The 14,111-nt window shown below is 36.5% G+C and overlaps 1 protein-coding gene across 1 annotated transcript in view; it reads right to left on the bottom strand.

Moving 5' to 3' along the window:
- Nucleotides 1-14,111, bottom strand: part of LOC126480705 (exosome RNA helicase MTR4) — a 98,407-nt gene that overhangs the window by 41,271 nt on the left and 43,025 nt on the right. Inside the window, exons 4-9 of the mRNA XM_050103951.1 lie at nt 12,868-13,042; nt 11,637-11,951; nt 11,323-11,557; nt 8,295-8,426; nt 8,049-8,209; nt 5,709-5,985 (exon numbers count right to left, since the gene is read on the bottom strand). Of these exons, the coding sequence (XP_049959908.1) occupies nt 5,709-5,985; nt 8,049-8,209; nt 8,295-8,426; nt 11,323-11,557; nt 11,637-11,951; nt 12,868-13,042 (1,295 nt within the window). The remainder of the gene's footprint in view (nt 1-5,708; nt 5,986-8,048; nt 8,210-8,294; nt 8,427-11,322; nt 11,558-11,636; nt 11,952-12,867; nt 13,043-14,111) is intronic.

Here is a 14,111-nt window from a genome sequence, read left to right as displayed (position 1 = left end):
TTGTCGACGGGACGTTAAACACTAACCACCACCACCACTATTTTTCCATTTGATTTGAAAAAGTCATTACCCCTCCCAAAACTAACATGCCAAAAAGCTTATAATACATGTAATTTATACCTTTATAACTTAAGTTCCGAGAGTTATCAACAGGACTAGGCCACATGTACTGTTGAGATGAAACTGTAGGATCTCGAGGCTCACGCAAAATCATTGCATGTTTAGTCAAACAAAAATGTAGAGCACCAACAGCAAAACACATTGTATTATACAGCGATACATGCACAGGACGAAACCGGAAGATGGCGTTAAATTTACTGAGGGTAGTTTTGAGTGAAGACACCAATATCAAAGCCATTGATCAATAGTCCATTATCACTGGTCATTCTGGTCTTCTGAATGACTTTGGCTCAACTGAATTGTACAGGAAGTGTCAAGGCATGTTTTGCCCTCCTAACTGGTTTAGAGTTATCACGAAATCAAAGAAAAAGAATCCTTTCTCTTGCTGTGATGTCTGGTGAAGAGCTTTTAGTAGTAGAAAATATGGAAAAAACTTGAGACCGATTGATAAAGAAAACCTTCTAGTTTCACGGCTAAGGATGCAATGGATTAGGTATCAGAAACTTGATCCAGATACAATCTTTTACAAGGAGAACATGTTTGATGAGCTTCCATTATTCAAGTTGAACATCAAACCATCAGGAAAATGAGGACAGCTGTTATCACTAACAAATGCACCTCTGTCTCAACTCTACAATGGACTGACGCATGCAGGGTGCAGGGAGGACTGCAGTACCTTTTAGCGTACATTTTACATCCCTCGTATACATCACACATACTACTTAAACCTTCACACTTCTCGCTCTGTTGAAGCAGTGGATCACTGTTTGCTGATGATCCTAGGGATGCTGAGTAGCAGAAACTTGTGGCGGATATCAAAGTAGAGGACACTGATTTCCAGCGTGTCTTTTTACATAATATACTTCCCTTAAATAAACTAAACAGTTATTCTTTTTGTTGATTGTGCAAATTCTTTCCTGAACCATATGCTCTGTCTGTCTAAAGCAAAAGTTGTGTAAGTTACCTAAGTGCTTATAAGTTACTTATAAAGTGGGGATGGGAGTTTCAATGAACTTTCTCCAAATTTCAGATAAAAGAGTGAATTTATTGGTGGCAGACATTCAACTCAGGTTGATTTTTCATCAAACAGAAAAATCCTAGAAACTCCTGAAATCTAACCCTTGGTATAATGTAAATGATGAAAGTAAGCCCTCAAGAATGCAACCAGAGATCATTCACAGACATACTTTTTGCACCTGTGACACCCCGAGTACACATGACGGCTCTCAATTTTTCCTGTTCCGCACGTGACATGATCCAACCACCATTTTTTAGTACTTTTCACACATTTGATTCTGCACATTTCTTCATGAGACGTAGCATTGCTTTGTCAAAAATAAAACAGGATATGATGAAAGAATCATCTGCTCATTTGCAAGTGTAAATAGTAGGACTTCCTCTCTCCTTTAGAATGTTTACAGCCAACTTTCATCCTGAAGATGAAAAATTGGCAACCTTCCATTTGGTTCCATTCCTAGCAATCATCTTTGTAGAGGCACTCACTTGAGCCTGCTGTGATGGATAAGGTGAGGATTTGCATAGATAAGCATCCTCCACTAATCCCTCCTTCATTCGCAATGTCTTCATCTTCACTTGCTTCTGATACAAAATCCTTATTTTTATCAGAGATGTCAATTCTGTTTCAACGTTGGAATTCTCGAAGGGCTATAACAGTTCATCAGAAAGTCCAAGCTGATGATACATGTTCAAAAATGTCTTTCAAAGACAAAGAATATTACCTGAATAATATGATATAAACTGTGGCAGACTGAATTGTGCATGTGCCGAGATGCAACAATGAACAGCAACAACTCTGCATGACTTCTGACTGTTGCCACTTCATTGCTGGATTATTTGCACATATTCTGAAAATGTTGAAGAAAGAAACAAAGCCAAACAGATAATTGCACCATCCAAGAAGAAATCTTGGGAAGACTTTGGAAACAGGTTGGAGACTATGGGTCAAGCTGGAGTGTAATTAGCAGTCTTTGAAAGGGAGGTAAGAAGGAAATGACAAGTATTTTGGACAGGTCAGGAAAACTGCTGGTGAATCCTGTGGATGCCTTGGGCAGATGGAGGGAATATTTTGAAGAGTTGCTCAATGTAGGTGAAAATACGATCAGTAATGTTTCAGATTTCGAGGTAGAATGGGATAGATTAATGATGGAAATAGCATCACATTTGAGGAAGTGGAGAAAATGGTCAATAGATTGCAGCGCAATAAAGCAGCTGGGGTGGATGAAATTAAGTCGGAACTCATCAAATACAGTGGAATGTCAGGTCTTAAATGGCTACACAGGATAATTGAAATGGCATGGGAGTCGGGACAGGTTCCATCAGACTCGACAAAAGCAGTAATCACACCAATCTTTAAACATGGAAACAGAAAAGATTGTAACAACTACAGAGGTATCTCTTTAATCAGCGTTGTGGGTAAAATCTTATCAGGTATTGTTGAAAGGAAAGTGCGAGTATTAGTTGAGGACCGATTGGATGAAAATCAGTGTGGGTTTAGGCCTCTTAGAGGTTGTCAGTACCAGTTCTTTAGCTTATGGCAAATAATGGAGAAGTGTTAAGAGTGGAACGGGGAATTTTATCAATGCTTTATAGATCTAGAAAAGGCATATGACTGGGTTCCTAGGAGGAAGTTATTGTCTGTTCTACGAGATAATGGAATAGGAGGCAAACTTTTACCTGGATAGTCAGGCAGCAGTTAGAGTTGACTGTAAATTGAGTTCACGGTTCAGAGTAGTTTCAGGGGCAAGACAAGGCTGCAACCTGTCTCCACTGTTGTTCATATTATTTATGGATCATATGTTGAAAACAATAGACTGGAGGGGTGAGATTAAGATATGTGAACACAAAGTAAGCAGTCTTGCATACGCGGATGACTTAGTTGTGATGGCAGATTCAATTGAAAGTTTGCAAAGTAATATTTCAGAGCTAGATCAGAAATGTAAGGACTATGGTATGAAGATTAGCATCTCCAAAACGAAAGTAATGTCAGTGGAAAAGAAATATAAACGGATTGAGTGTCAAATAGGAGGAACAAAGTTAGAACAGGTGGACGGTTTCAAGTACTTAGTATGCATATTCTCACAGGATGGCAACATAATGAAAGAACTGGAAGTGAGGTGTAGCAAAACTAATGCAGTGAGCGCTCAGCTACGATCTACTCTCTTCTGCAAGAAGGAAGTCAGTACCAAGACTAAGTTATCTGTGCACCGTTCAATCTTTCGACCAACTTTGTTGTATGGGAGCGAAAGCTGGGTGGATTCAGGTTACCTTATCAACAAGGTTGAGGTTACGGATATGAAAGTAGCTAGGATGATTGAAGGTACTAGTAGATGGGAACAATGGCAGGAGGGTGTCCACAATGAGGAAGTCAAAGAAAAACTGGGAATGAACTCTATAGATCCAGCAGTCAGGGCGAACAGGCTTAGATGGTGGGGTCATGTTACACGCATGGGAGAAGGAAGGTTACTCAAGAGACTCATGGGTTCAGCAGTAGAGGGTAGGAGGAGTCGGGGCAGACCAAGGAGAAGGTACCTGGATTCGGTCAAGAATGATTTTGAAGTAATAGCTTTAACATCAGAAGAGGCACCAATGTTAGCACTGAATAGGGGATCATGGAGGAATTTTATAAGGGGACTATGCTCCAGACTGAACACTGAAAGGCATAATCTGTCTTAAATGATGATGATGATGATGATGATGATGATGATGATGATGATTCAGAAAACTAATTACAGTAGTGTCAAATTGATCCCTTCTACTATTCGAGGTTTATCAAATGAAATGTTGAAGAAAATAAATATTTTGTAAATTCTAACACATCATCATAAATAAGAGAAAAAACTGTAAAAGGTCATAATTTCACTAACACGTTAAAAAAAATTAGAACTGACACTGAAGAAAAAAGTATAACGAGGGTCATTATATAGTAAGAAGACATTTCACTATCAATCTGAGCCTTAGATAGGTTCTTTTTTTAGCTCAAGAGTTTCTTTCAGGAGATAGTACAACAAGACATGTTTATTAGAATAATTTAAAAATCTATTTCATCTCTTCTTTGTCTAGGATAGTAAAATACTCCAAAAGAAAGTCGACAGTTGAGTGTTGACAAGAAAGATTTATTTACTTGCAGGGTAAATATTGCGTAATTTAAATGGTGAGAAAACATTTTCTTTCTAATGACCTAGAGCACTGGCATTAAAAGTCATATCACAGATAGGAAGAAAATTTGAGAAGAGAAATGGATACAAAAATTGAAAAGCTAGAGGATTCTGTGATGCGTGCAGGTTTAGTTCTTAACTGCGAACAGCGACTTTGCAGTAAATTTTGAAGTGCCAGTGCAGAAAAGGCATGACCAAAAAGGAGAGTATCTTACATTGCCAGCACAAGACCAACTATTTGAGAAGGAAGAAATATTAAAGTTTACAATTTCACTGATGTTTTTTTAACTCTGATATAAGAAATGTCAGTTTAAAAGATAATTATCTTCATAATCTCTCTCTCTCTCTCTCTCTCTCTCTCTCTCTCTCTCTCTCTCTCTCTCTCTGGTGGTTCCCTGGATCAATTATTTTTGATGGATAAAACAAAACAATTTTCCATTTTCATCCAATGAAAAATTTCATGTAATATTTCTTTATTCCGTTTTGCATTACAACGTTTTACTCATTAGGTCTGCAATATTTCACTAGCGTAATCACTTAAGGTATGGGCTGCAGTGGTATTCTATTTCAGGTTTGTAACATTCGCTAACCTCAAAAAGCAAGTGTTTCTCACCTCTAAATGTGAAAAAGGGCTCTAAAAATGTGTTGTATGCTAATATTCACATTAATTGGTAGTTTACACTCAGTATGTGTGTGATTATTACTGTACTTACTTAAGGAGGGGAAGTGACAGTGGTACACAAAGTATTCTTTGCCACATATCCTAAGCTAGCTTGCAGTGTGTACACTTAAAGGTAAATATTAATTTAGTCATTTATTGCCTTCTTATTTCACTGTCAGTGCTCCTAGTAAGTGAAAACTTTCCTGTAGTGCTGTGCACACACATTAAGTCTCTAATTTTATTTTCTCTTCGTTCAACTTGTCATATTCTAGCTCTCCCTCGACCTATCTATCTTTTCCTCTCACTCTTTTTGCAATAATTAGTCATTCATTAGCATCCATATCTCATTCTCTCTTTCCCACTGAATCTTGGCTGTTTGTTCATAACACCTCATTGTAATGTGTGACTCCTGATTTAGGGTTAAGAATATTTCTACCTTGCCTTTAGTGAACCTACATTCATTCTTTAATCCAGTTGTTTATCTGTATCCTTTAAAAAAAAATAGTTTTGAAAGCCATGAGACTGTAAATATGTACTTGTACCTACATGACTTCTAAGCACGCATCTCACACAATACTTCTTTTTTTCATTCCAAATGTATGATACATGTCAAGGCAATAAAAGGCAACACACATTACAGTGTAATTAAAAGTATACAGATAAAATAGCAGCAGCACAAAAACTGTACAACAAATATGCACATCCAAAAAGAGCACACAACAAGTGAAGATAAAGAATTTGTAAGCACTTACTTTCATACAAATGAGGTATAGATGACTGGTTTTGAAACTGGAAGAAACTTCTCTCCAGCATATATTCCGGATTAATTTCTTCCACACGCAAGAGATTGAGTACCATATTATAAGTAAGATGGAAAGCCGAGTTTATGGGATCTGGCAGGCCTTGCACAATGTCACGGCCTACAGCTGGGCTCACTTTTTCATCAATCATAAGGATTACAATTCCTTTTTCATCCAAACCACGTCGACCTGCTCTTCCAGACATCTGAATATATTCTCCTGATGTAAGCTATAAATATAAATGCAATGTCTAGAAATTGTATCAAGAAAGAAACTGCATTTATCACTACTATTAAAGTATGCAACACTACTGAAGGACCTGGATAAAATAAAATAACATTCACTTAATTTGGTGTAGAGTCACTTCTGGCATCCCAGACAACACGTATCCCGGGCGTCAAAGCATGTATACAGAATGAGATTTTCACTCTGCAGCAGAGTGTGTGCTGATATGAAACTTCTGTAAAGTTTGGAAGGTAGGAGACGAGGCACTGGCAGAAGTAAAGCTGTGAGCACGCGGCGTGAGTCGTGCTTGGGTAGCTCAGTTGGTAGAGCACTTGCCCACAAAAGGCAAAGGTACTGAGTTTGAGTCTCGGTCCGGAACACAGTTTTAATCTGTCAGGAAGTTTCATGCTAACACCTAATTACTGGCGAAAAAAATTTTGATTTTTAAGGTCTCTTCGTGTGTTGCCAACACTTAGATATACATCTTTTAATCACACCATTTAAGGTTCAAATATGTCATTCCTTGCCCGCGAAAGGCAAAGGTCCCGAGTTCGAGTCTCAGTCTGGCACACACAGTTTTAATCTTCCAGGAAGTTTCTTTTCAAAGCATGTATTGTTACTCCTGAAGGCAGTCACTGGGATTTTATGCAATTTCACTCGGATTTTATGCAATTACTCCCATATAAATTGTTTCAACAGTTAGAGAGATTCTGGAGGAGAGTAATATACCTTAAATGATTATCTGCTACAGATTACAACAGCTTGACAATGTTCAAATTCAGTAACTGTGGAGTCTAGAATAGGGGTATTATCATGGTGCAGTTTACACACCATGAACAATGCTTCATCTAATGAATGAACATGATGTTATCAGTTAGCTTCACATAGCTTACTAGTTCAGGCCACAAGAAATGAGGGTATGACCATCCATATCAGGAATGGGTTGCAGACCTCCCCTGTGATTCTCCATATGTCAATCAATACTGCAGTAGGCAAAAGAGTAAAAGTACACTGTCACACCACATTGCACATTTGCACTGGAAGTACTTAACATTTTGTGCTTCTAGCACAGACATCAGTATTTTTCTACCACAGCTATTGAGTACATGCTATGCCAAACAATCATTTAATGAATTTTGGTTTTAACAATGCAACACTACACATGAATAAGTACATTTAAACCAAACTTAGGCACATTTATTCATGATTTTTTCTTTTATGCTCCTGTTTCTTCAAGTAACTGTGCAAACTTCAATAGTAATTTCCCTGTGATGGTGTAACCACAGACTGATAACAAACACCATATTCATATTTCTGTTTATGAATTTCCGAAACTTAATTTCAGTTAAAGGTATAAACGTATAGAACACTATCTTAACTGGACAAGAAATGAGAAAGGAACTTCAACTTCATTGTGAATTATGCCAGTTCTCACCACAAATGATGTAGAAAATTAAGTTAGTATGAATCCAAATCAAGTTTCTTTTGTAGGACAATCCAATGCTTTGACTGAGTCTCAGTACTAAGTTTTTCATCAAGAGACAAGGTAGATAGAAAATACAAGGAAAAAAAACCTACTCTCAATAAACTACGACCTACACAATGTATTTCAACAGAACTTTTGATCAGTTAAAAAAAAAAATTATTTATATAATCAAGAAGCTATAAACTTTAGTAAAAGACAGTAATTTTTTGATAATCAAATATTTTTACGTCATGAACTATGATAATGTCAACACTTCCTACATTTTCCACACTGATGTGCAAATCATCCTCTTTGGTAATTTATATACTTTGTTTTAAAATTCTCATGTTTAGTTCTCTAGAACAGTCATTGATATCATTCACTTCAAGAACTATTTTTCACTAAGGAAACTCCTCCATCATATGACAAACTATTTTCTTTCAAGAATGATCCCTCCTCTTTAAAGCTCTCCCCACAACACACTCCCTACACCAATTCTGTAACAGAGATAAATTTTTGCTAACAGTTCTTACCAACATTTACTCATGTTTATAGCTTCTACTATTTAATTTGCTTACTTAAAATATATATGATATAATTACATAACGAAAATCCTTTCCATCAAATTTTCGAGGGCCAGTAAATAACACCGTTCTGGCAGGCATATTAAGACCCATTGCAAAAGTTTCAGTAGCAAACAAAGCTTTTATTAAACCTTCAGCAAATAGAATTTCTATAGTTTCCTTCAAAATTGGCAATAATCCTGGAAAAAAGTAAAAAAATTTTAGATCACCTAAACACTGTAACATCTCTAAAAACAAACTCCAACCATAGATTTCCCAACAAACCTCCATGGTGAATACCAATCCCTCTTCGAAGAAGTGGTAGAACATTTTCCACCTGAGGAAGCTGACGATCCTCTTTGGATAAAACGTCCATTGCATTATTGAATACTTCATCCACTAACTTCTTTTCTTCAGCTGTAAGATACAGAAAAAAAGTTGTTTCTCACTATTAGTTTACAAACATTTGGTAATGATTCCCACCATTAAATTAAGGATGCCATTGATGTTGCGCTGCAGAATTCTGTACAAAATGAGACCACTTGATTATTCGTGACAGCTACTGGGAGTGAACTACTGAGTTATTCACTTTATCTGTGATATCACATCAGACTTACAAACAATGAACTACACACAATATCCAAGGAGAAAAATCTCTCCAATTAAAAGTCAAGTGAAGATAGAGGAATAACATGCAGACACATTCTAAAAAATGGCTGGTGCAACCTTGTTCATCCATCTCTTTTTTTCTGTCAGAAACAAAGAAATGGTTGATGGAACTGAAATTAAACAGGAATTTCCAGATTTGAAATATTGTTCTTGCATCTCAACCAGTCTCTCTTACATATTTTATTGGCTTCTTCCATTTATTACCTGTTGACCATGATTTGAAACTATTTTTGTTTTTGTTTGTTGAAGTTTGTATCTGTTTCATTTATGTAATTTTATTTTCATCTGGTGTTTATTTACATCTGATTTGTAAACTGCCCTTTCTGTCCTCAATTTTCAGATTTTAGCCACTCATTTTTCTCTTATACTGCCTATTACAACTTGGTTAACATGTGGGCCTGTAGGAATTTCCTAATTAATCTATTAGTTCTAAATGTTTCCTTTCTTTTGCCAGATGAAAGAACTCCGGCTTCTGAATGTTAAGATATATCTTGTGTCAATTTCTGTGCCTGCTTAAGAAAGATATGTAGACTGCTAATGCCAAAATATTGAAGTAATCACACCTTGGAATGGTTTACTTCTGCTGAAAGGGCACTACAAGCAAAACAAAAAGAGAAAAGTGAACAACACAGGAACAAACAGAATGTGATAGACAAACCAGACTTTGGCATCACGAGATCCAAGAAGTTTTGAAAAAGTGTAGCTAGAAATGGTAAAGAAAGTAACTAACAAGCATAGGATTTAAAAAGTATAGAAAAGAGAAAAGAACACAAACAGGACAAAAACATAAGTTTCAAAATGTAAAAACAAAAATAAAAAAGGAAAAAAAACAAATAAATGAATAATGTTTATGTTGAAAGCGGGAGATGGGTGGTAGGAAGACGCTATGTACTTCAGAAGTGCTGGGGATGGAATGAGAATTACACTAGTGGTACTGCAGGAGTAGAAGTTACGGATATCATTTCACTGAGCAAGCTACCCATGGAGTACTGTGTGTGACACCCATATAGTCTGTCTTTATCCATTCCTACAGACAAAATTGCCTTTGCCATATCAAAATAAGCTCTAATTATTACATCTCATCTGTTGTATATCATGAGTTGTTTCACAAGTGCACTTTTTTGTTGCTTTTCATAGCAATCAACATTTCCCCATCAGTTAAGATTGCATGAGAAATCCTCTTGTTGCTACTGTGGACGCATTTCGTGCAAAAAGTATGTTAACAGTCAAAGTGCAAGCACTGATATTAGATGAAGGGTTTGATATGTAAAGAATTATGGAAGTGTGCAACAATGAAATGGATGTTAACAACAGGGAAGGTGACACAGTATCCAGACAATTTAACTGTGAACCTTAGCTGTGAGAACAGGTTTAAATTATACAGAAAGTTTAGTCTCACTGCAGGTCCAAACAGTGAAAACGTTATCAGCATACTGAAACCAAAGGATGAGGATTGATGAAACAACACATTATTTTCATACCTTTTCTAAGAATGCTTCTGCATTCACAGAACTATAGTACTATATTTTGTTCCTCCAAACCAGTTTGTCATTATGGAAATCAAAGGAGATCTGATTTAGACTGGACAAATGTGGATTCAAACCTGCTTGCTCCCACATATATATGACACTCCCCCTCTGCCCCCCCCCCTCCCCCTCCCACCACACACCCAAGACCAGTCTATTACAATACAGGAACTCACACTCTACATTTTCACATGGACACATTCAATTCTATTAGATACAATTTGTAGAAGTGTATTTATTGTACCTTGCTATAGAATAATCCCAACATTCATTCTAACCTTTTCTCCTTAATTATAGTACAATCACCCGTGGCAAGACTTCCATGTTGTCTCCAAGCTGTATAGAACCCTTTCCCAAGCAGTTAATGCCATCCGTCATTCTCATACTAGGTTCTCCTGTGTGCATAGATCACGTGCATTAGATGCAAGTATTGCCCAGTTTGAGTGCAAAATTATATATTTGGACTGGTGTGCCATTTCTTTTCCATCACATTATTTTGTAAAGTTATTCATGGTGTGAATACTTCTGTGTGTTAAAACTGTACTGTTCCCTAAGTGAAAATGAATGCGGATTCATCCTTTTAAACACCCAGCGCAAAATGTGCACTCGTATTTTCATTTTTCTAAGTACTGTACCACTGAGAAAAACTTTCTTTATTTAAGAGGTTGCAAACAATTTTAAGTTAATAACTATGATAATATCAACTAATTTATGTCTTAAAACAATACAATCAACCCTTTATCAAAGGTATTTTCAAAACTTAGAGTTTGTCAGAGTCACAATTAACAGAGAGCAACAGACATTAACTTGAACTGCTAAGGAGCATTACAATAAATGAGGTAGAGAGGCCTTGTGAAATGCTAAGACAACTTTCAGGGTTTGTTGCAATTATTCCTAGCAACTCATCTACAAAATTAAATCAAGTGAAAAGTTATGTAGTTGGTGAGTTTGTTGTGGGCTGAAACGTGCAAGAAATGTTTAACTAGCAAGAAAAATAAAGCGAAATAAGAATCATAATGTATTATTAGACTACTGTGTATAACATAATTCTCAAAATATTCCTTTGCACCGTATGATGATAATGGCAGAAAGACTCAATGATTACACAAAAGTGTTACCAGTATTGAAATCCAATCTTGCCATCTGCATAGCATAAAGTTCACAGTCCTTTTTGCTGAAACTGAAAATAATGACTGGTGCAAATTGTCTCTCCATGATCATTTTTACAATTTTATAGATGTTCGTTTCGCCTTTCATTCCACCCCGTCGACCCCTCTGGTCACCTTTAGCCGCATCTCCAGCATTCTGCAGAACTGCCATTGCTTTGTTGAAATTATCCTCCTTGAACTGGCCCTAAAACAAAACAATTTTGCTGGTGAAGAATTACAAGTACAGTTTCTCAAAAAGTTCTACTATTCAATTTTCTACTTACTGCTTCATCCACAACCATGTGAATTCCATCGCCACCAACAGGAAAAATATAGTGCTGTAAAGGCACCGGCCTGTAATCGGTATAGACAACATGGCAAGGCTGACGATGTAAATGTGCTACCCATTCAGCAAACTGACGAGCATTTGGGATGGTTGCCGAAAGAAAAACGTAATGTACATTGTCCGGCAACAAAATAAGTGTTTCTTCCCAAACAACACCACGTTCTTTGTCACGCATGTAATGGATTTCATCAAAAACAACCCAGCCTACTTCACGCATTACTTCTGACCCACGATACAGCATATTCCTGAGGATCTAGAAATTGAAAATTTTGAAATAGAGATTATATTACAAAATTAAAAACAGAGAAAGATTATGAAATACAGGCAAAATACTACATCTGAGTACAGTTCAGTTTAAACTGTTTCATATTTCTACCACAAAAGATACCAGATAATTTCATTGCATATCACCACCTCCGTGTGTCACAACAAACAGATTTCAGTGTCACCATTTCACTCACCCAATACAAAGTAAGGAAAGACAACATCCAGGAAACAGTACCTAACTCCGCACTATTATAACACTAACATTTCTGTAGAATTTTGTGTGTTGAATGTGCATTGAAATGCATGATCACTACACAAAAACTGCAGCAATAATTAAGATTGTGTATAAAATGCAATGGACATATTCAACTGAGAGAAAAAAATCAGATTTTGAATGACAACAAGAATGGACAAAACTGGAAACGTTATTCAAAAACCAGAGAATAATTGTGACTTACCAGTTGACTGGCCAAGAAAAACAAAATCATTCTCCATGCTAATGCACACACATTTATTTCTGAACCACAAAAAAGATGACAAGCATGACATAGTTGCCAAAAGAAAGGCAGGAAGATAAAAGAGTTCTGAAGCAAGTATTCACTGAACAACAAACACTTGAAATACATAAAGCTGCCTGCACAGATTGTGTGCCCTCTAACACTAACTTTGCCACAATGATCATAGCGATGTAAATAAACAATTACTATTTTGAGGTACAGTCAGTTGCCACTAACCTGGTTTTAGATGGATTGAATAATTTTTATATTTATCCAACACATCTACACCCTGGCCGGTGTACTAAGTTTACATCAAAATCACAATCATCCAAAGAGTTCAACAGCAATTCACCTGGCACTATAAGACTAAGAACACCAAAATCTACATCTGAAGTTGTTACATACCTCTGTTGTCATAATGAGGCAACTAGCCGATGGATTGATGGTAACATCTCCAGTGACGAGCCCAACATCTTTAAATTCTTCATAGAACTCTCTGTATTTCTGATTACTCAAAGCTTTTATAGGAGTTGTGTAAATCACCCTCTGCTTATCACGAAGTGACATGGCAATACTGTACCTGTCAAAAGAACATTTACCTTTAATATAATTTAGGAATTAAAGTTTGAGCATGTACTTTTTTACGTCAACTGGAAATGAAGCAGATAGGTACTAACATCAACATGTAACATGAATTAACAAGACAAGCACAGTCAAACAGTTAAGAAAATAGTCTCAATCCAAAGAGCCTAGTACATGTGTACACATTTATATAAATTCAAAATAAAAATTTCTGTCATATCAAAAACATCGTTACTACTGTATTTACTTGAATCTAAGCCGCACTTTTTTTCCGGTTTTTGTAATCCAAAAAACCGCCTGCGGCTTAGAATCGAGTGCAAAGCAAGCGGAAGTTCTTAAAAATGTCGGTGGGTGGCGCCACAACTTAGTTCTGCCGTCGAATATATGTAGCGCTACACAGGCATGCTTTGTAGGCACAAAGATAAATACTGGCGCCAAAACCTCTGTGTCAGTAAATAAATTTAAAAAAAAAAGGTGGAAGACAAGCTTTTTTTCTCTGCGCCGAGTTTCGACCACTGCATTTTCATACATTATCCAACGAAGCAAATACAAATTCCGTATTGTTCATCTTCGAATGTAGCAGCATTTCAATGTACTACGAAAACCCGACTGGCAAGAATGTTTAGGATGTTTGTCAATATGGTCAACTCTCCGTTCTGAATTTTTTCCTATCTGTGAGAAGAGATGGTTGCTAATAGGGACTTTTATAAATTGCGAATCACATGCAGTATTCTCGTCACCATAAGAATAATACGAATATAAACATTTTGCCATGTATTGTTTCGTGTTTGCTGCTATCTCATTTAAATCCTGTCTGCGTAATAAACCACAAAACTAGAGTGAGACAACAGCCAACGCGGAAGAATATACATATCATGTCATGTTTATATTCGTATTATTCTTATGCTAAACAGTGATACAGTCAGAAATGAAGCGAGGCAATTGACTAGATTTTTAAATCTAAGATGACTCTAATTTCTGTGCAGAATTTAATGTACTAAAGAGGCGCCTGCAAAGATTTTCAAACGGAGAAAAATTTTCACTAAACTCTCGTTCAGAACATCTTC

Source organism: Schistocerca serialis, chromosome 5 (genome assembly GCF_023864345.2).
Source record: "Schistocerca serialis cubense isolate TAMUIC-IGC-003099 chromosome 5, iqSchSeri2.2, whole genome shotgun sequence".
NCBI classification, from domain to species: domain Eukaryota; kingdom Metazoa; phylum Arthropoda; class Insecta; order Orthoptera; family Acrididae; genus Schistocerca; species Schistocerca serialis.
This window is presented reverse-complemented; position numbering and strand designations above follow the sequence as displayed.